The sequence below is a fragment of the Peromyscus maniculatus genome, chromosome X (assembly GCF_049852395.1).
Source record: "Peromyscus maniculatus bairdii isolate BWxNUB_F1_BW_parent chromosome X, HU_Pman_BW_mat_3.1, whole genome shotgun sequence".
Taxonomy (NCBI): domain Eukaryota; kingdom Metazoa; phylum Chordata; class Mammalia; order Rodentia; family Cricetidae; genus Peromyscus; species Peromyscus maniculatus.
This window is the reverse complement of record NC_134875.1, coordinates 88,491,061-88,518,881: the sequence shown is the minus strand read 5'-3', so window position 1 is coordinate 88,518,881 and position 27,821 is coordinate 88,491,061. Positions and strand designations below refer to the sequence as shown.

The 27,821-nt window shown below is 36.4% G+C and overlaps 1 protein-coding gene across 4 annotated transcripts in view; it reads right to left on the bottom strand.

Moving 5' to 3' along the window:
• Positions 1-1,253: 1,253 nt before the first annotated feature.
• Positions 1,254-27,821, bottom strand: part of Eda2r (ectodysplasin A2 receptor) — a 47,993-nt gene continuing 21,425 nt past the window's right edge. Inside the window, exons 4-8 of one of the 4 annotated variants that reach the window (XM_042269075.2) lie at positions 9,093-9,271; positions 8,477-8,562; positions 6,799-6,963; positions 3,310-3,715; positions 1,254-1,788 (exon numbers count right to left, since the gene is read on the bottom strand). In XM_042269075.2, the coding sequence (XP_042125009.1) occupies positions 3,333-3,715; positions 6,799-6,963; positions 8,477-8,562; positions 9,093-9,271 (813 nt within the window). In that variant the 3' untranslated portion in view covers positions 1,254-1,788; positions 3,310-3,332. Of the gene's footprint in view, positions 3,716-6,798; positions 6,964-8,476; positions 8,563-9,092; positions 9,272-27,821 lie in introns of all 4 variants that reach the window. The other 3 variants (XM_006981176.4, XM_006981177.4, XM_076562877.1) reach the window with 3 other exon arrangements.

Sequence of the window (27,821 nt, the reverse complement as noted above, 5' to 3'; positions counted from 1 at the left end):
TCCCTTGGGTTTCTGAAAAAGTCTTGCAATGCAATGCAGACCTGCTTCAAAATTCTGGTACTTCTGCTTCTTCCACCTTTACATTAAGAGAATACTTGTATGCATCCATGCCCTGCTTTTCTACCTTTTAAAAGGCATCAGGAAGTGTCAAATGAGGAGAAATGACTAAAAAGCCTTCTAGCCTTGCTATGTACCCCTATTTCACTGAGTAACCCCCTTTACTGTTTCTATCAAAGTCTTTATAATGATCCATGGAGATGACAGCTATGATGTGAATAATGTAAGTGCAGCACCCATGTGTGTAGTGAATCTTAACATCTTAGACCAGGATAATTTTTCTTATCTTTAGTTTGTTTTGAATAAATGAAGTCATGCCAGCATTGTGGACAGTATATACTACTCCCAAGCATACAGATTCAGTTGCTTTACTCATTTGACCACTTTTCCCATCTAAACCTGAACCACAGTGAGAGAAAAGGTATCAAAACTACTGGCTCTTTTTGGACAGAAAGGGATATTTAAGACCAATACATGATGGTCATATCTAAGTCCTGATGGTCACATCTGCCATGTTCTTCAGAAAGGTTATGAAGAAAAGGTTTCAATTCATACTGAGAAGCATGTGAAACTGGAGGTTCAGGCTTAAGAGAAATGGGCTGACTATTCTCTCAGCCAAGAAAGCACCAAATGGTCCCCTTTGCTCCTCAGTGTTCTACTCCTGCACCTCAGAAACTTCACAGTCAAGACCTGACTGGAAGGGAAAAAGGTAAGAATACTAGAGTAATAAAAATGGAAAGAAGTTTAAGAAAAGACAGTTTTAAAAGCTAAAAGACATGAATTTGAATCCCACTAGAGAGCAGCCTAATCTTTGAGAATGAAGACTCTAACAAATATGCTGGTTTCAGAGCTATCACAGCTATGGAAAACTAGAACATGAGTTGTAGAATCAAGGTCTTCAGGCCTCCCTCATGATCTCTCTATATATATATCCTCCCACACTCTGTGTATGTGTGTGTGTGTGTTCATGCCTCTGCCATTCTCTCTCTCTCTCTTTCTCTCTCTCTCTCTCTCTCTCTCTCTCTCTCTCTATATATATATATATATATATATATATATATATATATATATATATATATATATATACTTCTGCTCTGTGTGTGTGTATGTGTGTGTTTGTGTGCATGTGTGTATGTGCTTGTGCGTACGTGTGTGTTCAGGCCTCCCCTATGATATCTATATATCCTTCTACTCCATGTTGGTGTGTGTGTGTGTGTGTGTGTGTGTGTGTGTGTGTGTGTGAGAGAGAGAGAGAGAGAGAGAGAGAGAGAGAGAGAGAGAGAGAGAGAGAGTCAAAGCAGAAAGTGAAAATGAAAAGTACTTCATTTTTCTCTCTAACCTCTCAGGAGAGTTCTGTAAAACCCTTTCTTCAGACCTTCCTGACCAAAAAAATATAGGCAGGAAAAATATACAGGCAGAAAGACTCTACCCTGTTCATCATTATTTCCCCAACTTCCATAATTAATTAAAGAGAAATAACATGCCAAGCAGTCCCATGGCTATGAATTCTGGGTCCCCAGACTAAAATAAGAAAACAATAAATGTTCAAGGTCAGTCTTGGGGAAATGATGGGGCTTTAAACCTCTGATAGGATGATGGCTCTGTATACTCCATTTTTAGAGTACTGGTTATTGTGGGGCCTACGTCCCAGGCCCATGCTACTGGTGTTGAATAGAAGAGCAGGAAAGTCCAGCAACAACCACTGGCAAGGTTGCCAAGAGTGAAAGAGACCTAGAAAAAGAGCAGAGGAAGTTAGAATCCTGTGACTCAGTTTCATCATCACCCTCTTCCTTTTCTCTAAAAATGCATAGTTAGACCAGTGATTTAGGACACAATAGCAGAATAGATCACCTGGCCATGGAGATGACAAATCTATACTATTTTAAACTCTCAAAGGTATTTTTCCTGAAACTTGGTTAAGTTTTAACACGATGTACTTGAGAAAAACCCAAAGTGGTGCTTTCCAGACAGATGTTGTCTTCAGTTCTCTCCCATGACAGAGGAGTCAGATGTGTGGCCCAAGGAACAGAACCAGAACCCATAAGTGAGTATGAGAGACAGTTATGTTTTTCATATTAAGCTCCAATTCTTCAGTCAAAGCTATACTGCACATTGGGCAGTTGTCAGCTCTTGTTCATTGCAATACATAAACAAGAACTATATTACTTCTTGATGAAGAAATAGACTGGGCATCCTTAGTCCAAAATTCAAAGATTCAAAATCCCAAATGCTTGAAACTTTAAAACTATTTGGCATGACACCATAAGTGAACAATTTCATACTGGATCACACATGACAGTTTGTACTAAGAATAGTACATGAAAGTACCTTCAGGGTATGTGTACAAGGTGTACATGAAGCATTAATGAATTTTGTATATGTTCTGATTTTTCTCCAAGATGTTTCTACACACACACACACACACACACACACACACACACACACACACACCACCATATATTTATACATACATATAACATATGTATATGTGACATATATTGAGATACATACACATATGTTTTGAAATCCAATGATGGAGTTAGATGAACTCTAAAGTGGAATCCTGGGTTCTAGCCTAGTTCTGAGATTGGGTTGTTCTATGACTTTTAGAAAATCACTTTTCACCTCTGTGGCTCAATTCCTGCTTGTTTAAAATGAGATTAGCATATTTCTGATTTGCCTACCACAAAGGCATAAAGTTATGAAGTTCAAAACAAATGTAGTGGATATAGAAGGAATTTGTAATTTGTGGCTGAATGCAGGGAAAGGAAGGAAAGCAAGAAAGGAAGCATGGTATAAAAATCTCTCATAAAGATATTATAAAGGACACTTGTGTATGTTTTCATTCAATCCTTACCGTAACTTAAGAGCAGAAGAATCTGTGTCTGAAAGGTAAAATGATTTCCACAAGCTCATAAGGCTATTCAGAAACTGGGATTTATTTGACTATAGAGCTGCACACTGTTCAATGCTGTGCTGTCTATACACATGAAAGGGGAAAACTGAATATGCCTCGTCAATAATGGGGTCCAGATGAAGAAACTGGCATCATGTCAGCCTGCTCAGTCTCCAGACAATTGTTGGCTTACAAGTCTGATGTAAAATTAGCTCAAAAGCTTAGTGCCACAGCTGTTGCCTCTCCAACATCTATCAGCCCAATTTCCTGCCACTCTTCCGCCAAAGTCCTATCTGAACAATACAACTTGGAGATGTGTTGAGAGTGGCCCACACCGTCTGGTCTTTTAACCATACCTTTCTAGCTCACCTCAGTCGAGTCAAAGGCTGGGAACTTCAAAAGGTACGTGGAGCCCCAGCCTGTCTCCGGAGCTTTCAGCTGTGTTCTCCCTCAAGGTTTCAGCTCCAGTACAAGGGGCAGAGCTGGAAAACTTTTGTAGATCCAGCTCTGTACATTCAATGGGGGTATGGACCCATTGAGAATGGCTCTCTGAGGCGCAGGAGGCCATGGTAAAGGACTCCTGGGTGGGAAAGCCACGAGTAGAGCTGCAGTCGTCATCCAGAATGGAGTTAATTGGCTTGATCTCAAAGATGCTCTCATTCACTGGAAGTTCAGGACTTGTCTCCTGGCCAGGTGGCATGGGAAAAATAGAATCCTCCTCCACTGCCTTTTCAGCCTCATATTGCAACGAATCTCCTGCAACTTGAAGCAGAAAGCCACTGAGTCACCCACAGTCAGGGTCTCTTCTCAACAGGGTACCTCTTCCTGAGCATAGGGAAGGGGTGAGGGGGTCTAGGAGGTAGAGTTACTCTTTCCTCCTGGAGGACCAGAGCATCTAGAAGTGGGCTAAAATCAAACATTTCAGAAATATACTTTCATTGGGGTGTGACATTAAGTCTGCCAGATGCTGGATTAGGGAAGACAAATTTATTCAGCTAGAGAGAAATGCTTCATAGAAAAGATATTTTAATACACCCCTTTCTTCCATGATCTGGGTATATTATATCATATGGCAAAGGAACCATGCTATCAGAATTATGGTAGTGGATGTTAAAATAGGAAGATTATCTTGAATTATGCAGGTGAGTTAATGAATACCATTAAGATAAATCATATTTTTATTCTGTGATTAATGATGAACATTTTAATTTAGTTCCATTTTTCTAGGTTCCTAGATGCATCATGATAAGTGTAAGACGGCAGGCAGAAACGACACAGAGCATTAGAAAGATGTGGCATAAAACAACATCAATAGGCCAGGCGGTGGTGGCGCATGCCTTTAGTCCCAGCACTCGGGAGGTAGAGCCAGGTGGATCTCTGTGAGTTCAAGGCCAGCCTGGGCTACAAAGCGAGTCCCAGGAAAGGCGCAAAGCTACACAGAGAAACCTTGTCTCGAAAAACCAAAAAAAAAAAAAAAAAAAAAAATCAATATACCACTGCTAGTTTTAGAAATAGAGAGAGCCATGATCCAAAAAATATGAGCAGCCTCTAGTTGTTCTCAGCTTTCTTAATACTTCAACCCTTTAATACAGTTCTTCATGATGCTGGCTTATAATGATAGTTTTGCTACTTTTATGAATTATATTGCAAATATCTGTGTTTTCTGATGGTCTTAGGCAACCCCTGTGAAAGCGTCATTCTACCCCCAAAGAGATCATGACCTACAGGCTGAGAACCACTGCTCTAGAAGCTGGGAGTGACCTTCAGATGATAGCCACTAAGAAAATAAGACTCAAGTCCTATAAATTCATGAGGAAATGGATTTCCTTAAAACATACAGAAAGAAACACACTCCTGCCAATTTCTTGATTTAGGCCTTGTTAAGACCTGGAAAAGCCTGCTAAACTTCTGAGCTGTGGAAACTGAGACAAGCCATTAAATATGTGACAATTTGATATAACAATGATAAAGATAATTAACCCATCATTCATGCATGAGTCTGACTCAATATTAGGTTACAAACTGAGTATATGTTTATATTTCTCCACTATGGTTGTGGTTCTGTAGTTCGTTCAAATTATTTGTGAGTACATAAGAAAATTTCATACACAATTACAAATTTCTGGATCATTTGAAAATTTGGAAGGTTTTTCAGTGGTAACAAAGAGAAGGAACTGAGTAATGGATTCTTGTTTAAATGGGAGATGGTCTTTCTAGTATGTCACAATTCCATTCTTTTTTCCTGCATTTGCATTGGGTTTAATTCACACTAAGTTGATATCCCCTAGAAAGCCCTAGAATGTGTATAAGTCTGTGAGTACTAATAGACACCTTTCTCATATGCAAATCATGAGGAAGCTACCTGTCCTTATGCTCCCAGGAGGATACTACAATAAGTGTCCTTAGGCTAGAAAAAGTTACTCATTTTTTTCTCTTCCAAGGGAAGAACAGGGAGACAGGCAGTTCTTAGATATTTCATCACATTCACCTAGCTGAAACCAGGGACCCAAACACTTCATTATCCATGATCCAGAACTAGGCAAGAATTCTTAATTTACATACCACCTTCCAAAGACTGAATGATCAAGGAAACAGATATACAGTGGTCCACCATAATCTGAATTGTCAGAGCTACCAGAGTAACTTTAAGAAGATTGAAGCAGAGTTGAATAAGGGTCATTGACAATCAGGAGGGAAACACTATATCTCATGAAATGCTAGATTCATCTTTGCTTAAAAAACATGGAGTACACACGAATAAATCATTGATAGGCTCTAGAGCCAAATTGACTAAGCAAGCTCTATTTAAGAAGGATTTTCCAACACAAGTAGAGTGAAGCTAAAATAAAGTGCTGCCTCAGGCACAGTATCCACATTAAGTTAAGGAATTCTGACAGTCTGTGTGTTTAGTAAACTCTATCCTTTCCTTTACTAGCACAGGTCTATTTATTAGTCTGAGTTAGTTTTCTTGTCCCCATTAGGTTCTTGGTCCCATTAATTGCACTGAAGCTGCATTGGACACTGGTATTCTTGTCTGAGATTCTAATGTCTTATTTAGTCCTGATGATCCTACCTCTTCCATATTTGCTGCTTAATGAACTATACTTTCTGTATTACATTATTGGCTAGTAGATGACGTTTTAAAAAGTAGAAATGTTATTAAGACTTTAAACATCATCGTCTATCTTGATTTTCATATAAACATGTCCTATGACTTTAGTCAGTTCTCTTGAGCAGTAGTATTTTGGAGGACAGAAAATATAAGAAAGTTGACTAAACACTATGCTCTCAGTAATCCCATTTTGGAAAATTTCTATATTGACAGTATTTACTGTAGACCTCATTAACTTTTATTAGTCATGTTCTAGGTATAGCTAAATCATCCTCTTCGATTCTGATGTTTCAGAATCTATTAATACATACATACATAAAACAGTTTAAACAAATTATCCAATCTATTTTTCACTTTAAAGATTAAAAATAAATAAACTCAAGGGATCTAGATAATTTGAGTTACATTACAATTTAAAAATAGAATTAGATGTTTTGACTTTAGGTTCCTTGACCAAGTGATTTCCCATTAAGGCAAACTATCCACAAACCCTTGAAGCATGATAAACCAGTCTGGTCCACTAAACATCCAGGTAGATTCCAGCCCTTTTGACATCCCATCTTTTTTGATGCCATCCCAGGTAGCTCCCATATGATAACAGAGCATCATTCCTGGGAATTTCCCTTGTGGCAGGGAAGGCACATTAACTTACGATCTCAGAAAAATTCCTCTTTTTACCAAAAAAAGGTATCTTATTTCTGATTCACATGAAATGTTAAGCAGACACACTTACCACATTGACAATGTCTGTTGAATATCTGCTTGCAGTAGAGGAAGAAGAGTCCAAGGAAGGCTAATGCAAACACCACCAGCAGACTGCCCACAAGTGCGACAAGTGTGGCTTCTTTACCAGGAACATTGTGTGCATCTACCTTCACTAAGCTCAACTGGAAGGTACCTGTGGAACAACAACAACCAAACAATGGGAGCGGTTTGTCAATGTGGGCAGTTAACAATCAGACAAGGGCCCCGAAGTTCCTCAGGCCCCATCTTCTCTTTTAGGTCATCTCTATCAGGGCTGCTATGTTCTTACCTGAGAGTAAGTAAAATTATAATGAAAACAGCAGAACTCATATGCTGCAGACCTGGTTTAAATTAGCATGACTAACCAAAAGATGCTGTTATTGTGGTTTATTCATGCTATGTTTAGTAATATAACCTAAAAAATAGAACCAAATTAAAATGCTCATCAGTAAATACTGAATCAGTAAATTGTGATTTACCCCTAAGACGTCATTAAAAACTTTTGTTTATTAATATAAAAAAAAAAAGTAGAGAAAAACAAAGTGAAGAAAGAACCTTCATAGAAAATGTTGTAAGGCACAAAATATTAGCACATATTGTCTAAGAATATGAATATATATGAAGTAATGTAAACATTTAAATACTAGTGGAGAACGTGGCAGAAGAATGTGCCCATGAATTGCCACACACTTAAAGACACTATTAAAAACATCAACACATTTGCAGCCAATGCACTTTGAGTGGGAACAATGTATGTCACGTCTAGATTGAGTCAGTTAAGAACTGGTACATCTAAATCACTTCTTTCTGTGACAAGGAACTGGGCAACTATCTAGTCTAGCAATCATAGGCACATGATGGAAGAAGGACTTTGCCTTATGAAAGGAAACATGGCATTTGTTTATTACCATAGGACAGCCTCGTAAAAAGTTGCTTAAAATTTCATGAAAGTGGTTTTTTCTATGGAGGGAATGAAAGAAGGGGCCTCAGAAAGGATCACAAAGGAAAGATTATTATGTCTGTTCTTTTAAAAATCTGAAGGAAATATATAAAATTTTAGGATTTATTATCTAGGAATCTCAGCTAATTCAGGACTTTCTATTTCTAGACTTACTTGTATTTTGCAATGTCTGTTTTATACATCATGATTTTTAGAGATACACCAATAATTTAAAGAGTATGTTAGAAGATACACAAAAATTATAGAAGGACAAAAAAATAAACCTCAAGTGCCAAACATAGACTAGACTCTAGTTCTTTCTTCATATTCTGATGTGGTCTAAAAGCCAAGTACTTCCATATACCATGTACATGACTCTAATAGCAATATTGACTCTAATAGAAATTATGTGTAGAAATGCTAGTATTTTTTAAAGTACATTGTTGCATTCATTACTCCATCAAACCTAGCCAAGTAGCTCATAAAGTATGAATAAAAATATTTTCTCATTAGATTCAATTTTTAAGACTAGGGAAAGGAGGTCAAATGAATTTGAATTTGAATAATGAAAAGTTGGGGTTTAATCAAAGGTGATTGCCTTCACTAATACTCCAATAGAAGGAATACTAAGGAGTATTCTCCTTCTACAAGAATAAAGAAAGAAGTCTATCGACTTTGTTAACACACAGAGGTTTGGAGAAGATGGGAGAGAAAAGTAGATACACACATTGAACCTCAGAAGAAGGAGTCTGCTTTGTACATGGGATGCATTCTTGGTCCTGCAGGCCCCCAATGCGTGTCTTTCGGTAGAACCTGTGATCAGAGCAGAAAGGAATGGCAGAGCCATGAAACAGGCAATTGACTTGTAACAGTCCTTCCTGAAATCATAGGGACTAAGAGTTTTTCCTTCATGTTTCCTTCATTGGAAGCAGTACCTACCCTTGTGAGATCTCTTTTGTGTGATCCAATCCATTTTTTCCTAATTCATCACATCCTATAGCCAAAAGGTAAGCTACGTCATGAGACAGGGAAGCAGTTAGATGATCCCAATTTCTTCATGATTTCTGCGCAATCTATCTAAAGCGACATTTTTACTTTAAATTTTAGGCAGAATGTCAACATGATTAATAAGCTTTTAAGTGCTAATCTATATTTGATAATTGCTGGATATTTTATATATAGGGACCTAGTTAGGAACGTTTGGCTTGCCCATTCATAGAGCTTCAATAGAGCATGATGTGGGTAGTTAGAATACTTTTACTGGGGTCTAAGAGGTAGGATGATAAGGGACATAAAAGAGCTTTAAAAGTCCCAGAAAGACTGATACAATTTAGTAGGCTTACCTGGGCATACAGTCTCCACAGATAGCATTAGAGGTATTTGTGCAATTGGTCTTCTGGACCCGATTGATGACAGCACAGGTGATGCAAGTCTGACACCTGTGATGTCCCCAGGTGCTTTTATACTTTCGGGGAGGACAGGCTATGCAGTATGCATCTCCACCTTCTCCATAACCACAGTCCTGAAATATAGACGTATTCATAAGAGCTTTAAAGAGAAGATCCACTATGAGTCAATATATATGAATATAATTGTAAAGCAATATTTTTTAAACTACAAGTTTTAACAACATTATTGGGCCACTGAATCAGTTCAGATTGTAACCAACACAGAAAACTGAAATGGAACTAAATAGTATAGTGACATAAAATGAAGTAAAGCAAAGTGCATTAATGAAAATAAACAAGGTTATACTATGGAAAAATAAACCCCCAAAATTTTAGTTATGTGAAGACAAAAGATTATTTTTTATTCACACTCTGCCTATTAGAGATTTAAGGAGGATTCTGACTTCTATTAGTCACAGTGAAGCATACATGACAAGTTTCATTTTTGTGCTACCATGACAAAAATATCAGGTAAAAGGTAACATTTTGTCCTCAAGAAATAACACATTTCACTTTTATCATGCAGGACAGGCCACACACATAAACTGATCATTATTAAGTATAAAGAGTACAACAAAGTACAATTCTACAATATATCAAAAGGTGGGTACTAGTAAATATCTGACATGAAAAAGTACCTATCTTTTTTATTATAACTTTTGTAGGCAAAACACATTATTAGTACATGTTGGGTAACGATGAAAAATTACTTCTTACTCTAGTACAGTGAACATGTTTTAATACCCAATGGATAAGGGATCTATCTGGCTTTGCTTCAGGTCAGTTATCAATGCAGTGATACTGGGACTATTACTCCCAACCTATTTTTTTCTGTGCATAAGATAACTGAACAATTGAAAAGATTGGAATAGATGTTCTGTAAAGATTATTTTAGCTCTCCTACTATGGAAATCAGTGTGATGGCTCCTTAGAAAGATGAGAATCAATTTATCTCAATATCTAACTATACTACTCTTGGGCATATACTGATAGTATGCTTTATCATACCACAGAGACACTTGCTCAACAATGTTTATTGATGTTTTACTAGTTATAGCCAGAATTAGAAACAACCTAGATGTCCTTCAACAGATGAATGGATAAAGAATGTGGGACATTTCCACTATGGAATAGCATTTGCCTGTTACAAAATGAATAATTAGGCAAATAGATAGAACGAGGAAAAAATCATCTCAAGTAAGGTAACTCAGATCCAGAAGGACAAATATGATATATATATATATATATATATATATATATATATATATATATATGGAGATTGGCTGTTATGTCAATTATAATCAAGCTATAATCCAAAGAGGGGATGGATAGATCTCCCTAGAAAGGGGAACTAGAATAGACAGTTCAGTTATGGAGTGGTAGAGGAACTGAAACAGGAAGATCAAAAAGGGTGGGGGAGAGAAAAGAGGGATGAGGGAGGGAATAGGGGTAGAAACAACTAAAATTCAGGGTCATTTATGGGGTCATATGGAAATTTGATACAGTAGACGCTTCCTAAAGTATATACATATATGAAGGCAATCTATATGGATGCACCAAATAACAGAGGATGTCTCCCCTCTGGACATCTCTTATCAAAAAAAAAATTGTAGAAACCTCTAGTACAAGAATTGGGTTATATCTAATTGAGTTGTTGGCCAATATGGTCCTATGGGAACTCCCAAACAACCCAGAATGTTGCCAAGAGTATGGGTTTTTCTCCAAAAACTGACTGCAGGGCCTAATTTTTGAAGACAACACCTACACAATTCACTAAACATGGAGACTTCAAGCAGGTGCCTACCTAGAGGCTTCACCTATAAGGACTACTGTTCTTGCTACCAGAAGGTACTCTGCACACTACCAAAGGAGAAACATAGACACCAAACACAGCTATAAACTCTGTGGTCAACAATGCTGTCTTGTCTGTGAGATATTCTAGGGCAGTGGTGGCACAAAGCTTGTGGGAGTAACCAACCAATATCTGATTTGACTTAAGGTCTACCCCATAAGATAGAAGCCATACCAAATACTGCTTGAATGACTAAGAACCTGAGGCTAAATATCCCAGGGACCTAGGATAAAACCAAATACTGCTGTTCTAAAAACAATAGCAATAAAATGAGTCCTAATAACATTCTACTATACTTATAGATCAGTGCCTTGCTCAGTCATCATCAGAAAAGCTTCCTGCTGCAGCAGATGGGAACAAATACAGAAGCCCAAAGCCATACACTATTCAGAGAGAGAGAGAGAGTGAGACTTTGGAACTCTCATCCTTAAATGTAATATCTCCATCAAATCCCTCCTCTACGGGATCAGGGAACCCCACAGAAGAGGGGGTAAACAGAGTGTAAGAGCCAGAGGGGACGGAGGACAGCAAGAGAACAAGGCCCTCTAAATCAACAGGATCAAAGCTCATATGAACTTACAGATACTGAGGCAGGGCCCACATGAGTCTGTCGCAGATGGTGTTCTAGAGGTGAAAAGAGGAGACACATGTCCCCATCCCTAACCCAGAAACTCTCTCCATTTGATAGCACTTGCACATGAAAATGTAGCTTTCTCCAAGGGAATGCCATTGGAGAAACAAACAACTCTTAAGGGTAGGCTTTATGCCTAGCAGTAGATGGCCGACAGAAAACAAGCTTGATGGCATCTTTGGACATTTCTTGTCTCATAATGTCATGTCAGGGCTTTCCCTTTTTAAAAGTTTATCTTATTTGTTATTTTTATTTTTACTTTCTTTTATTTATATATTTTTGCTTTGTTTTTACCCTATAGGTCCTTGCATATATATTATGGCTTTCAGTTGAGTGTTTCTATGAGATTCCTAAATATGAGAAGGGATGTGTCTGTTCTATATCTGTTTCTTGTGCCTTCTGTTTGGCTCTTTTCATTCTATTTGTTTTTCCTATTCTGATGTGTGAGTTTCTGTTTTATCTTATTATATTTTATTTTATTATTATTCCATATAAACCTGTTTCTTCTCTACTGAGAGATAGCAAAGGAGTATATCTGGATGGGAGGGGAAGTAGGGAGGAATGAGAAGCACTAGAGGGAAGGGAACCATAATCAGGATGTATTATGTGAGAAAAAATCCATTTTCAATAAAAAGAGAAAAAACACCTGTACACTGTGGTTAAAAAAATTATTCTACATCTGACAGGTCAAACAGCTACAAAATTCATGCCTGATTGTACTCATAGATTTTTTTCAAGTTTATGCATAATGATACAGTATTTCTGTTTGGGGGATGAAAATGTCTAAGAAATAGATATAAACAAAATTGCACATGTGATTAATAGCACTTAATTTTATAATTAAAATAATTGAAATATGACAACTTATATATACCACAATTAAAAACAGCAAGTAAACCAATATGCTTTGCATTTTCTTTGGGAAAATTTTGAGATAACTTTTAATACTTAGACAACTATGTGGAAAATAATAAAATATAATTTGGTCCTAATATTATCAACAAAACCAAATTTCAAATGGATCAGATATTTAAGAATTAAAAGTGGAAAATACTTGGGGGAGTCAGCTGAATTTCTCTTTAGACTGGGAATAGGAAAACCTTTCTTAATTGTAACTCAAAAGTCCAAAGTCTATAAATAGGTAAGAATGTAATCACATAAAAAATAAAAGAAGGTTTGGGCACAATAATTTAAAAGCAAAAGTATAAAACAAACAAAAAATACATATACCTTGTATCACAGGCTAAGATTTTATATCTGAAATATATAGAACTGAAACAACAACTGACTATAAACATAAATGCTTCAGATGAGAAATGTTCAAACTTATTCATAACCAGGTGAATTAAGTACAACACCATCCTCACCTATGATTTTTCACTTACTAAAGTAAACAAATTGCAAAAATAGATAACAATATCATGTGTTAAGAATGCTTCAGGGTAAGGAGAGAGATGGCTCAGTGGTTACCCCAGTGTCTGATTATTCCAGGAGAGAGAGAGAGAGAGAGAGAGAGAGAGAGAGAGAGAGAGAGAGAGAGAGAGAGAGAGAGAGAGAGAAATGAAGCCAGCAAGCAAGCAAGCTGCAGGGAAACAGGCATAACCATGTTTTACTGGTTATACAAAAACACCAGAGCTCCTTTGAGGAGAAATTGTTAATACTGAGTCAAAATTGCATTTAGGATTCTATTCCATAATTCCACTGTGCATGTGTTGTTATCATCATGGCTAGTGCACAGTAAGTTCTCAGTGAACAAGTAACATTGGGTATTGCTATGCATTCTGAAATAAGTAGAACTCTGGTATCAGAAGAAAAGGATTTGAGTCCCTGTTAACTGACTAGAGAAGACAATCATGGAAGCTATCCACATTCACTGACAATCAAATAATAAACTTACATATTGTTCAGCATTTTCCTTGATTTTAGTGGTTAATTCAGATAACACTTAATAAATATTATGTATTATGAATCTGCCATGGGTATCATGACTAAATGATTAAAATAAGAGAAAAACCCCTGCCTTCATGGACTTTTATACTTGTCTATTCTCCATATAAACTTCTATGGTTGTATTATTATCCCTATTTCAAAAGGGAAAACTTTTTGTGCCAAAGCAGTTGGCTAGCTCATGAGATTTCTCCATGCACAAACAGAGATACTGTGCTGTAGTGGACCTGAGCAACAGAGATATTGATACAAGTAGCCAAAGTACCATCTTTATTTTTTGAGTCTATAAATACTACATAAGGCTGGATGGCTGAGTATATACTGGAAGGTAGTATACTACAACCACTACAGTCTTAGAAATATCTTTCATCACAAAACTCAGAGACTTCTTTCCTTCAAATGAGATAAATAGAGATAATGCTCAGGAAACATCTTCCAACCATCAGGTAGTCTAGCAGAGTAATGCAAGACCCAGAAGTGCCAAAGAACAAAGTATAGACCAATTAATATTTCAAGGATTTAGAAAATTAGTCTTTCAAACTGACATCCACAAAGAAGTCCAGAATCTGTATGTTAACACAGATAACTGCCTGATAAAGGGGAAGATTTTAGCAGGACTCTGAGTATCCTCAAAATATATCACATACCATAAACACCCATGATAACAAGAATCAAAAAGTTCAGATTAATGGAAAAGAGACAATCACCAAACACTACCAGTTAGATGAATCAATTATTGGAATTGTTTAACAAGAATTTTAGAGCACCCATAAAAGCTGTTTTGACAAGCAATTACAAATTACATTTAAATATGAGAGAAAATTAAAACAATACAGCAAATAAATGATATTTTTATTGGCAAGTATGGTTTTTGACATAATGCTCATGCAAGCTTGAAGCTTGAAGTCATTTTGCTCCTGCCTTCTGAATGCTGGCATTAGAGCTAGGAGTAACCATATTTAGCTCAACAAAATTATTTTTAAGAGCCAAATGGAAGTTATAAAAATAGCTAAATAAATGAACAAAATTCACTGAGTGCACTAGAAAATTAGAAAAATCACTGAACCTGAGGATAAAACAATAGAATAAATGCAATTCAAAGAGCAGGAAAATAAGATTAAAATAGAAAAAAAAACAAGACAATGACTGGAGAACTTTGGCACTAAAATCAAGCAATAAAATTATCAAAGTCATATGAAAGAAAAACTAATGGAATACTACTCAGCAGAGAAAAACAATGACATCATGAGGCTTGCAGGCAAATGGATGATGGATCTAGAAAAAATCATCCTGAGTGAGGTAACCCAGACTCAGAAAGACAAACATGGTATGTACTCACTCATAGGAGGATACTAGATGTAAAACAAAGATGACTAGACTGCTACTCACAACTCCAGGGAGGCTACCTAGAAAACAGGAACCCAAGAAAGACACAGGGATCACACAATGACAGAGAAATGGATGAGATCTACATGAACAACCTGGACATGAGTGGGGGTAATGAAGGGCAAGGGTCGAGCGAAAGAGAGCTTAGGGGAGCGGGAGATCCCAGCTGGATCAAGAACAGAGAGGGAGAACAAAGAATAAGAGACCATGATAAATGAAGACCACATGAGAATAGGAAGAAGCAAAGTGCTAGAGAGCTCCACAGAAATCCACAAAAATATCTCCACAATAGACTACTGGTAATGGTCAAGAGACAGCCCAAAATGACCTACTCTGGTGATAGGATGGCCAAACATCCTAATTGTCGTGCTAGAAACCTCATCCAATGACTGAGGGAAGCGGATGCAGAGATCCACAGCCAAGCCCCAGGTGGAGCTCCAGGAGTCCAATTGGCGATTAAGATGAGGGTTTGTATGAGCAAGAATTGTTGAGACCAAGGTTGGAAAAATCACAGGGACAAATAGCCAAACAAATGGAAACACATGAACTATGAACCAATAGCTGAGGAGCCCCCAACTGAATCAGGCCCTCTGGATAAGTGAGACAGTTGATTAGCTTGATCTGTTTGGGAGGCATCCAGGCAGTGGGTCCGGGACCTGTCCTCAGGGCATGTGCTGGCTGTTTGGAACCTGGGGCTTATACAGGGTCATTTGGCTCAGCCTGGGAGGAGGGGACTAGACCTGCCTGGACTGAATCTACCAATTTGAACTCAATCCTCACGGGAGTCTTTGCCCTGGAGGAGATGGCAATAAGGGGTGGGCTGGAGGGAAAGCAGCGGAGGGGGGGGAGAACACGGGAGGGGGAAGAACAAGGGAATCCATGGCTGATATGTAAAATTAAATTATAAAATAAAATTAAAAAAACAAAAAAACTAAAATAATTTGCATCAAAAAACACTCCAAGAATCAGAGGCTGAAATTTTCACAAATTTATAAAAAGAATCACCAAATATAATGATCAATTAACATAGAATAAGTTCAAACAAATACACACAGAGTCAAGTGGTGAAAACAATATGGTAAATGGCACAAAAAATAGACATGTTGACCAATGGGGGAAAAAAAAAAACCCTGAAGATCCAAACATGAGTATGAATAACCACATCCATCTATGATTATACAAAGATGCTAAAAAACATCCATTGGAGAAAAGATTGCATCTCCAATAAAGGGTGTCAGGAAAACATGATGTCCACATGTAGAAGAAAGATATCAGACCTGTATCTATCACTGTAGCTGAGAGTTTTCTCTCCGGGTCTCACCAAGCCCTGGCAGTCTGTCAGCCAACTTATAAAATAAACATACAGACACTTATATTATTTAAACTGTTTGGCCTAATGGCTCAGGCTTCTTGTTAACTGTTCTTATATCTTAAATTAATCCATTTCTATAAATCTATACCTTGCCATGTGGCTCGTGGCTTACCGGCATCTTCACATGCTGTTTGTCATGGAGGTGGCTGGCAGTGTCTCCCTCCACCTTCCTGTTCTCTCAATTCTCCTGTTAGTCCCGCCTATACTTCCTGCCTGGCCACTGGCCAATCAGTGTTTTATTTATTGACCAATCAGAGCCACACATTTGACATACAGACCATCCCACAGCATATCATCTTTCACAAAATCTAACTTCTAATGGAACAAAGACTTAAATGTAAAATCTCAAATGTCTAGAGGAAAATATATGAAATATTCTACATGAAATGAGTGTAGGAATGGACTTTCTAAATAGGATTCCAATTGCCCAGAAATTGAGGTCAACAACTAACCTCATAGAATTATAAAGAGGAACTTCATAAAACTTAAAAGCTTCCATACAGCGAAAGAAATTATCACATGAAGAGTATTCCCACGGAATAAGAGAGAATCTTTGCTGGCTATATATCTGAGAGTATTAACATCCAAAAGATCTAAAGAACTCAAAAAATAAACATTAAAAAAACCTCATAAATAACCCATTCAAAAAATAGGCTTGAGATACGAACAGATGGGAACAGCAGGGTACAAATGAACTGATCAGGGAAATGGGAAAGAGAGGCTCTAATTATGGAAGGGAGGAAGAAAATACAGAAGAAATGGGGAGGAGGATAAAATAACAGTAAGCATATCTGAAAAAGTCACAAGGAATCACACTATTAGATATTTACCTAAAAAGCCCTATTATACATAACTCTATGTATATGTATATGTATATGTATATGTATATGTATATGTATATGTATATGTATATATATACACACACATATAATAAATTTTTCTTTTTATTTAACATAAAAATATGTTGACATAAGCTCTTGGTTGACAATGCTCTCTCCAAGAGCCAAAGACAACCTAACAAAAACCCCAACACCAGGCATAAGAAGCCTTCTTTTGAATTTTTGGCTAGGGTTGTCCAAGAGACTCCTAAAACAATAGCCTATTGCTATTGACATTGATTGCCCTCAAAAGTAGAAGGCAAATCTCTGGTGCTAAAGACACTATGCACTTTAGGCATATGGCTCCGAGGCCCCTGTGAAGGAACTAACTTGAATTCATCTTCCATGAGGACTAGCTTTGCTGATGCCAGAAGAGACCATGGAACCTTGTAAGCTTCCAAAGGAAGGACACAACTAATCGTCCTACCCATCTATGATGCCTATGAAGCACCGCAGTGACCACCATATATAATAAGCCTAATAGGCACAGCAGTGGCACACATACCTTGGTGGTAACCAAGAGCCTTCTAATTTCAATTAAGATCTGCTCAACAAGAGGGAAATCATGCCTGGTACAGGAAACTTTTTCAACTACCTAGTGCTATTGAAGTTACAGATCTTAGAGGAGAACCTACAACTGCCATTTTACTAAACCACCAATATTCCTAACCACATTCTAAATATTTGTCTTTATAGCCACAGATAAGTGTAGTCCTTACCCCTTATCAAGGAAACTTATCTTCGCAAAAGGAGACCATTATAGAAAATGACAAATAATCAAAATTCAGAGTTTTAGTGCCCAGCCCCAATGGATACATCTATAAAACCACTTCTATTCCTAAAGCTCATGGAACTTTATGGATAGGGAAGTTTGCTATGAAATTGTGTCTCCTAGTAATGTCAGAAATACACCCATAGTCTTACCAATGTGAATGCCTAAATATGAGCTGAACAAGGACAACAACATAGACATATTAAAGTGAATGGGAAAAGACAGGAGGCTTCAACCTTACACAAAGACCTACAAGCAACCAAAGAATGTCTGGAGTGGGAAAAATAGTTTTCCCAGAGAAGAGCACACCAGTACTAAGAAGAGATATAAAGTAATGGTTTTAGGGAAGGAAGAAAATGATGTAATCATATTTTAATTTGAAAAACTAAAACAAAAATCTTTTAAAAATAGACTTTCTTTTCACAACTTTAATCAATCCTGTTTGGTGATTACACCAAAATATCATGTCTGATATTCATAGCAATTATATTTATATGTTGGGTGTGGTGGTATGAATAAGAATGGCCCTATAGACTCATTTATTTGAATGGTTAGTTATCAGGGAGTGGCAGTATTTGAAAAGGAATAGGAGATGTTGTCTTGTTGGAAAAGATGTAGCCTTGTTGAAGGAAGTGTGCCACCGAGGGAATGGGTGTTCAGGTTTCAAAACCCAAAGCCAGTCCCAGTGTCTCTCTCTGTCTTTTCCTGCTGCCTGCAGTTTTAGATGTAGAACTCTAAAGCTCCTTCCCCATTACCATATCAGCCTGCATTCTGTTGTGTTTCCTGCCATGCTTATAATGGACTAAATTTCTGAAACTGTAAGCAAGTCTCAACTAAATGTTCTCTTTTAAAGAAGTTTCTGTCGTCATGGTGTCTCTTCACAGGAAAAGAACAATGACTAAAACACTGGGAAAGTAAAGTAAAGACACTTAAGTGATGTTTCTACATTTATAATTGGAAAAAGTTGAAACTATCAGACCCTGAAAAATCACATGTGTGTATTTTAGTATTTAGAACAACTAAGTAAATAATATAAAGAAATACAATAAAAATGGCACAAATAAATCAAGATAGAAAGATACCTTTGTGTAACCAGCAGGAAGGCAAGAAAAGACAAAAGGAATAGGAATGGCAAGAACAACAATAAAATGGTAGCCTTAAGCTCTAAAATGCCAATCAATAACAATCTTAAATTTAAATCATCTAAGCAAAGCAATTAAAAGGCAGAAATGAGCATTGTAGATAAAATCAGATCCTATCAAATTGCCCCCAGTAGCCATTTCTTTCACTGATGAATGAATCATTTCCTAAGAATTAAGAAGATGCAAATTATCATTAAAAACTCTTGTTGAGAATCATCTTTCATAGTTAGGAGGCAAAGAGTTTTTCCTTTTAAATGATTCAGGTTCCCAAATGATTTGGCTGCTAATCAGTTTTATAGCCAGGAAACATTTATCTTAATTTTATCATGCTTTTATGACACTGACACAAAATTTTGATGCTCATCATGGAGTAGGTATAGTTATTTGCTTTTAAAAGTTGTTTATATAACATACAAGAACAATTAGCTAACAATTATAATCAAGAATGGTTTATCCTGCAAATATGTAATATTTTAATTTTAAGAATTCATTACTAAATTAATAAATTTGCATGATAAAAAACAAATACATGAAAAGGTGGATATAAAATAATAAAATACAACAAAATTTGAAACCATTTCTGATTTTAATGTATTTGTTTAATCTATAAAGGTTTAAAAATTACTTTATTTGGCAATGTTTGTCTACTCAAGTACTTTACATGAGTAGAAATTGGACAATAAACATTACACAAAGAAACAGTTCACAGATTAGTATATTTCTCTGTCACATATTTAAAAAGCAGCAAAAATTCTCATAAAGTTTTATAAATTAGTAATTTAATATTATAGAAGAAAGCACAAAATTAACAGATGATGGAAAAATGCATTATTCATTTTTGGGTTTGACTTCTGGGACATGGGAGTTTATGCATTATTGAAAATGCATGCAATTGTAATGGAAATTAGTAAAAAATGTTGAAAAGTGGTATCTGTTCATATATTTCAAGAATATTAAAATTGTATTTAGTTTACAAATTATACTTTTAGAAAAATATCCTGAGGAAGTACTGTTAATTTTCTGCAATGATTTGTTTACAGTGATATTTATAATTCATGAGTGAAATATAAAATTGAATAAAGATAACTGAACAGAAATGTTGTCTTGGATGTTGTTAGCTACTTATCCAAACACCATGGGCTTTCTTTAATAATCAATGCTGATTTCATTCTAGGTAGTATGATGATCAGGCTAAAAAAATGGTTTCTTACTTTGTTTATTCAATCATGACAACATCATTCTTGTTTGTAAACACACATTTCCCAGTCACCCTACCTGGTATATAGATATGCATTACCCAGTAACATATCATATATAAAGGGGAATCTACCTAGAAACTTAGGGAAATATTTACTTCCTGATAAATGGAAAGTTCTTTTGGCCTTGCCTTTGCTTCATGACTTTTGTGGTATGAAGATATGATGCCTGGGTCTTGACAAATATGAGCCATGAGTATGGTGACAGAATAGCAAGGTATTCAAAATACCTGAAAATTGACCATGTCCTTGATAACACTGTTGGTCAGCAAAACCAACCACAAGGCTGTCTGTATCCAGACTTCAATATGTTCATACATGTGCTTATACAGTAAGTCACTCTTAAATTTTAATTACTGATTGTTTTTCATTCTAAACATGGACAATTTGTTGAAGTTTTAAAACAATTCTTTTAATTAAGTTTTCAATTGGTACACAAAACATAAACGTGGTACTATATCAACTGAACCAACCCCTCAGCATCCATTTTCAGATGTTTACCATATATCGTCTTCTGAGAATTTTCCACCTACTGCATTAGCCTGTTTATTGATTGTGTGTTTTATTTTCATGATGTTTAGTTTTTTTAGTACACTTATTAGCACAGCACTTTCTGTCACACAAAAAGCTAGCAAATACTTTCTACCATTCTCGAAGCTGTCTCTTAGCTCAACTGTTTCCTTTGCAGTATAAAAACATTTTAATTTCATTTACCAATCACTGCCACTGCAGTTCTATTCAGAAAGCACTTGATTTTATTTAGGTCTTGAAGTTTGACTCTCACATTGAGTGTTTTAGGTCTTATATTAAGATCTTTGATGCCTTTCCAGTTGATTTTGATGCAGGCTTGGAGATAGAGATTTGCTTTCATTCTTCTCCAAGGGGCTATCCAGCTTGGCCAGAAACATTCATTGATGAGCATATCTTTTCTTCAACCATGATTTCTAAATCATGATTATGAAAAAAATCATTTGGTTGTAGAAGTGTGGGCTTATATCTGGGTCCTGATCCATTCATGTGACCTTTTTTGCCAGTTCAGTGCTGTTTTCATTACTATAGTTCTGGAGTACAATTTAAATAATGTGTGGATATATGAGGGTTTTTTTTCTTCTTTTTCCCCCCCAGAATTGATGGAATTATCCAGGGTCTTTTGTGTTACCATGTGAATAAATTTATTTTTTCTATTTCTGTGAAGAATGGCACTGAGGTTTTAAAAGGATTATATTGACTATGTTGTGGTGATATATTGTATCCCCCAATATATTGTTCACCCTAGTAAAGCTCATCTGAGGATTAGAGGAAAAAGTCAGCCACTATACTAAACATTGAAGTCAGGCAATGGTAGCAAATGCCTTTAATTCTAGCCTTTGGGAGCCTGGATCTCTGAGTTCAAGGATGCACTGGGAACAGAGCCAGGTGTAGTGGCATATGCCTTAAATTCCAACAATAGTTAACTATAATGGTCTGTACAGACAGACAGGAAGTGACAGAGCTGGGCAAAAAGAAGTGATGTAACTGGGCAGAGAGAGGAAATGAGATGGCAGAACAGAAAGGCATATAGGTATGGGTATACAGGAAATAGGTCTCTTTGGAGGCAGAGGGCTGGTAAGGTGAAGTTGTCCGTGGTTTGTCCTGTTCCTCTGATCTCTCGGTTTTAATCCCAATATCTGGCTCTGGGCTTTTTTTTTTATTAATAAGACTGTTTAGCAATTTGTCTTATAGCTATGTAGATTTTTTTGGTAGTAGAGCCATTTTCAGAATATTGTTTCCTAATTTTTGAGCCTTGATGGTCTTTCTATCTGTCTTAGTTAGGCTTCTAGTGCTGTGATAAAACACCATGATGAAAAGCAACTCGAGAAGACAGAGTTTCTTTCAAGCTTACAATTCCATATTACAGTCCATCATTCAAGGAAGTCTGGGCAGGAACCTGGAGGCAGAAACTGAAGCAAAATCCATGGAAGAGTGCTGCCTACTGGTTTTCTCCACAGGGCTTGCTCCCCTGCCTTTTTATAGCACCTGAGACCATCAACCCAGGGGTGACAGCACCTAGAGTGATCTAGGGTTTCCCCACATCAATCAAGTCAAGAAACTTCACTGCTGCCTTTGCCAAAGGCTAATTTTGTGGGAGTGTTTTCTCAGGTGGGGTTCCCTCTAACTCATGTAAAGTTTACATAAAACTGGCTAGCACACTGTCTTCTCAAGTTTCCTTCTTCCTGCATTTAGTTTGATTGGAGAGACAGTGTATTTATATCTTGTTCCTTATCTTAGTGGCAATGACTGGAATTGTTTTCCATTTAGTTTGATGTTGTTTGTAGGTTTGTTGTATATATCCATTAATACAGGGAGATATTTTCTTTCAATCACTAACATCTCCTTTACTTTTATCATGAAGGGATGCTAGATTTGTCAAGAGCATTTATAAATCAATTGAAATAATTATGTAATTTCTATCTTTAGGTCTATTTATTACATAAATTATGTTTATTGAGTTAAATATGATGGCCCATCTCCACATCTCTAGAATAAAAACAGCTTGGTCATGAGTGCTCTTTTTGTTGTGAACTTGAATTAGGTTTTTAAGTTCTGTTTGAATAGTATAGTGATTTAAATAAAAATAGCTTCCGTAGGCTGATATGTTTGAATATTTGGTCCCCAATTTGATTGGTAGGGATGTTTTGGGAAGATTAAAATGTGTTTTTGTTATAGGAGATACGTTAGTTACTGGGATGAGCTTGAAGGCCTCAAAACCCTTCCTTTTACTATCCCCATTGCTCTCTCTTCTTCCCACTCAGGGTTTTGAGATGTGAGCTCTCAGCTGTTCCTGGTAACATGCCTTTGCCTCACCATCACAGATTCTAAGCCTCTGAAACAGTAAGCCTAATTAAATAAGTTTCATTAGTAATGGCATTTTATCGTAGCAAAAGAAATGTGTGCTATTGAAAAATTCTGCATCTGAGTTCATCAGGGAAACTAAATTATAATTATCTTTTAGTGGTTTTTTTTTCTTTTTTTTTTTTTTTGCCTAGTTTAAGTTTCAGGTAATACTGGATTCATAGGAATTTGGGAGGTTCTTCTATGTTACGAAGTAATTTGAGAAATACCAGTATTGTTTCTTTCTTGAAAGGTTGTTAGAATTGAGCAGTGAATCTTCCTCATTTTAGACTGTTTAGTTGTGAGATTATTATTATTATTATTATTATTATTATTATTATTATTATACCTGCAATCACATTGCTCAATTTAGATTTGTTTAAGTTGTTTACATCATCTTGTTTTAATCTTGGTATATCATGTGTCTAGTGATTCATTTCTTTTAAATGTCTTAATTTGGTAGAAGACATTTTTATGGAATGTCTTAAAAGATTGTGCTCTGAATACCATTGGTATCTTTGTAAAATCTGTCATTTCACTTGTAATTTTGATAATTTACATTTCCCTTCTTTTTCTCTTGACTAGTTTTGTTAAGGGTTTATTTGATTTTATCTTTTCAAAGAACCAACTCTTTGTTTCATTAATTATCTGCTTTGTTTTATTATTGTTGTTGTTTCAATTTTCTTAATTTCTTCCCTGAAAATGATTATTTCTATCTACTAATTTGGGGTTTGGCTTTTTCTTGCTTTTCCAAATCCATAAGGTATATCAATAAGTTATGTATTTGTAGTCTGTGATTGTGTGTGTGTGTGTGTGTGTGTGTATGTACGTAATGTATGCAGGAACACATTCAAATCAGGTATCTTTCACAATGGCAATGGCTTCTTCAACTAACTTTTTGAGACAAAGGCTCTCAGTGAGTGTGGTGCTCACAAATTCAGCCAGACTAGCTGGCAACCAAACTGCAATGACCCTTTTACCTATGTCTCTTCAGCACAGGATTGCAGGTGCATGATGCCACGTGTGGAGTTTTGCTTTTTTTTTTTTTTTTTTTTTTTTTTGGCATGGGTGCCAGGGGTCTAAACTCTGGTCCTCATGTGTGTGAAGCAAATACTTTATTAACTGAGCCATCTCCTCAATTTAACTTTTCTGTATATAGTTGTCAGGTGAAAAGCCAGCAGGAACTCGTGAAGCTGGTTCCCCTCTACCAAAGAAACCATTTGTGTATCACTGTCAGAAGGGACAAAGGGCTATTTGTGATGCCTATTAGCATACCAAAGGACATGCTGGCCTGAGGGTTTCTCAGTATCACAAGTACCTGTTAAACATTTCCATAATGGCATCCTGGCTCTATTCATTCAGCTCCTTACCTTATGCATCTCCAGCTCATAGTCTTCCCTCCCTCCAGCTTCTCATTTATCCTTATAATCTTGCTATTTTCCCTATGACCATCTCCCACTCTCCTTCCCTCCTCCTCCTCCTCCTCCTCCTCCTCTGTCTCTCTGTCTCTCTGTCTGTCTCTCTGTCTGTCTCTCTGTCTCTCTCTGTCTCTCTCTCTCATATTCCTTTCTTAGTTCTTTCTCTTGTGCTCTCTTGGTCCCCTTTGCCCACACTCTGTCTTCCTCTCTGGTTCTCCCCCAAATCTCCACCTCCTATCATGGCCCAGTCCAGTGTACCACTTTCTGTCCCTGCCCTGGAATCTTCCAGATGGCTGGGGCTGTACTCTCCCTCATACCTACAATAAAAACCTTCTGCTTAACTGTACCTTGGAGAGATCATGTCATTAATTTAAATAATAGTAATCTGAGTTGCCAATTATTGTCTTTCATCCCTGGGAATACATCATTACATGCTCTCCAGGCTTTTAAGGATCTCTCCCAAAATTTGTTATAATTCTGATAGATTTGCCCTTAATACAACTTGGTGTTTTAGTGTTTAGTGTTTCTTTCTTTCATTATTTCTCTCTCTCTCTCTCTCTCTCTCTCTATATATATATATATATATATATATATAAATGTTCTGTATGCTTGGTGTTTTAACTACTTTGATTTAGGAAAAATATTTTCAGTTCCTCCCCATTTTCTGATTGATATGCCTCCTGAGTCTGGATAACCATCTTCTTAGTGTAGATTTTGAAAGCTTTTTCCTATGGTTTTATTGAATACACTGTTTATACATTTTAGCATGAACTTTTTATCTTTAATAAAATTAAAACATAATTGCATCATTTCCTTTTTTCCATTTCCTCCCTTTAGCAACTTCTATACCCTTTTTTGGGGGGTCTCCTAAAAAAATCCTAATTTTAAATATACCTATAAATGCATAAATTAATAAAGACAGCATCCAGGGTCCATTTAGTGTTGCTGTTATGTTTATGATTTCAGGATTGACCACTCACTCACTTGGTATTGGATAACCAATTAAGGAGCTCATCTTTCAGTAAATCTAATTCTCCTCTCAGAAAGCCTTAGTTGCTTGTAGTTCTTACTCTCTGGGTGAGACTCTATGAGAGATCTCCTTTCTACCTTAGCATGGTATTTGTGTTGCCATTATTCAAGTATTGTCTAGGCAGCCATATCATTGAGGTATTGTGCCCCTAGCTTCTTTGTCATTTCTAAGATATACAATATCACAGCAGACTTCCTGGTACTCTGGCTTTTACAAATTTTCTGCCTCCCCCCACGCCTTCGATAATGTTTCCTGAGTCTTCGGTACAGGAGTAGTGCTGTAGACAAATCTGGTCTTTCAGTGGTGTTCAATAGAACTGAAATGTTTTAATTATATTTTCTAATTATTTTACTTCTGTTTATGTCTTTAGTGTTTCTTTTCATCTGCTTCTGGTATTCTTTCTTCCACAAGATCCATTATATTATATATTGAGGCTATCGATTGAATTTATTTTACTTGCTGAGATTCTTATTACTGAAATTTCAGTTTTATTTTTCTTGTATTTCTGTTTCTTTATTAAATTCCAGTTTTGTATGCTATATTGACTTTCTTATTATATATAACTCTTTATTTTTACTCTCGATGAGTTCTTTTAAGATTTTATTTCTCTCGTCTATTATCAAACATTCTATTAAATTTTATATGTTTTTTTTTTCTGGGATTTTATCTAATTCACTATCACTGTGGACCAGTATTATATTTTCCATGGGGAGATGGTCATATTTCCTTGATTTGTCATCTTTCTTGTTCTATTCCATTGAGATCTATGCATCTGGGTTTTTTGTTGATTGAGTTTATCAGTTGTTTAATTGCAGTCAAACTATTTTCAGTATTCGGTTGATAGAATTTATATGCATAGTTCAGAATTTATACCCCCAGTCATGTACTCAGGGTGCCTGTCACAACCAAATATTTGACTATTATCTGTACAATCAACGACACTGCTGGATGGGATTCCTATGAAAATATCCTTCTAGCCAATTAACAGCAGTGATCCTTTTAAGTCTAGTAGCTATGGGAGTACTAATACACATGGATAGTATGGTATATATTAGAGTGTTACCAAGATTACAGGTAGAAGGGATGTGGTCTAGATAAAGATAAGAATTAGTGTTAAATCAACTGGAAGAAAATTGAGATGAGGAAAAATATCTGGAAGCAGAGCATTGGGATATTGTTAGCTTCTATAGTTTAAATATTTTTTAAAGTTTTGGAGAGCTGGAGTTAATAAGAAAAAGAAGTGGAGGCAGAGAAAATAAAATAGAATGAGTGAGAAAATACATGGGTTGTGTGTGTAGGAAGAATACCGCACAGTACATAATAGTACAATAGGTTCAAAAGCATATAAAACAATCACACAAACTGAGCAACGTATGAACTAAAGCAAAACCTTGCAAAGTACTTATTCAAGAGTTAAGATTAAAAGGCAAAAAGAAAAAAATGAAAATTAACAAAACTTTTAACAGTAGCAAAAAAGTGTAATAAAAGCACTTTGGATTAAAAGAATCATATCTGTCAATATTTTTTTTTTATTCAGGAATGGGTTTTGAATTTTTTCCATTTAAAAGTTTCATGTGGCAAACTGCACTAATGGGTGAGGTGCAATTTGTTTGTTATTCCAGTAGAAAGCTGTACAGCCTGATTTTGTGTATATATTGTCTCCTAGTGGTTAGCTAATACCACTTTGGATTGAGTGTTTGGCACAGCCACAGTGAGATGAGCAGCATAGTTCTCCGTTCCCTCCTTGGTACTCTGTGTGGTTTGGCAATTGGAGAAAACAGGTTGCAGTCTCTCACTGTGGGTTCCCATGGACTATAGCTACAGACTTGGTATAAAGGGTGTGTCACATTTCAGCCCCTGAACCCACCCAGCTCTCAGTTTTGTGGCTGGTCTTTCTTCAGGCTGTGTCACCATGTTGGTGTATGGGGAAGGGGAAGGAGGTGTGAGCTTTTGTCCTGCAATTCCCACTTAACCGCAACAGGAAATCTGCTGTGAGAACTAAAGCTTTAGTTCCAAGACCTCATCTCCAATTGCATATCCAGTCCTTGGTTATCAGCTAACTGTTACTG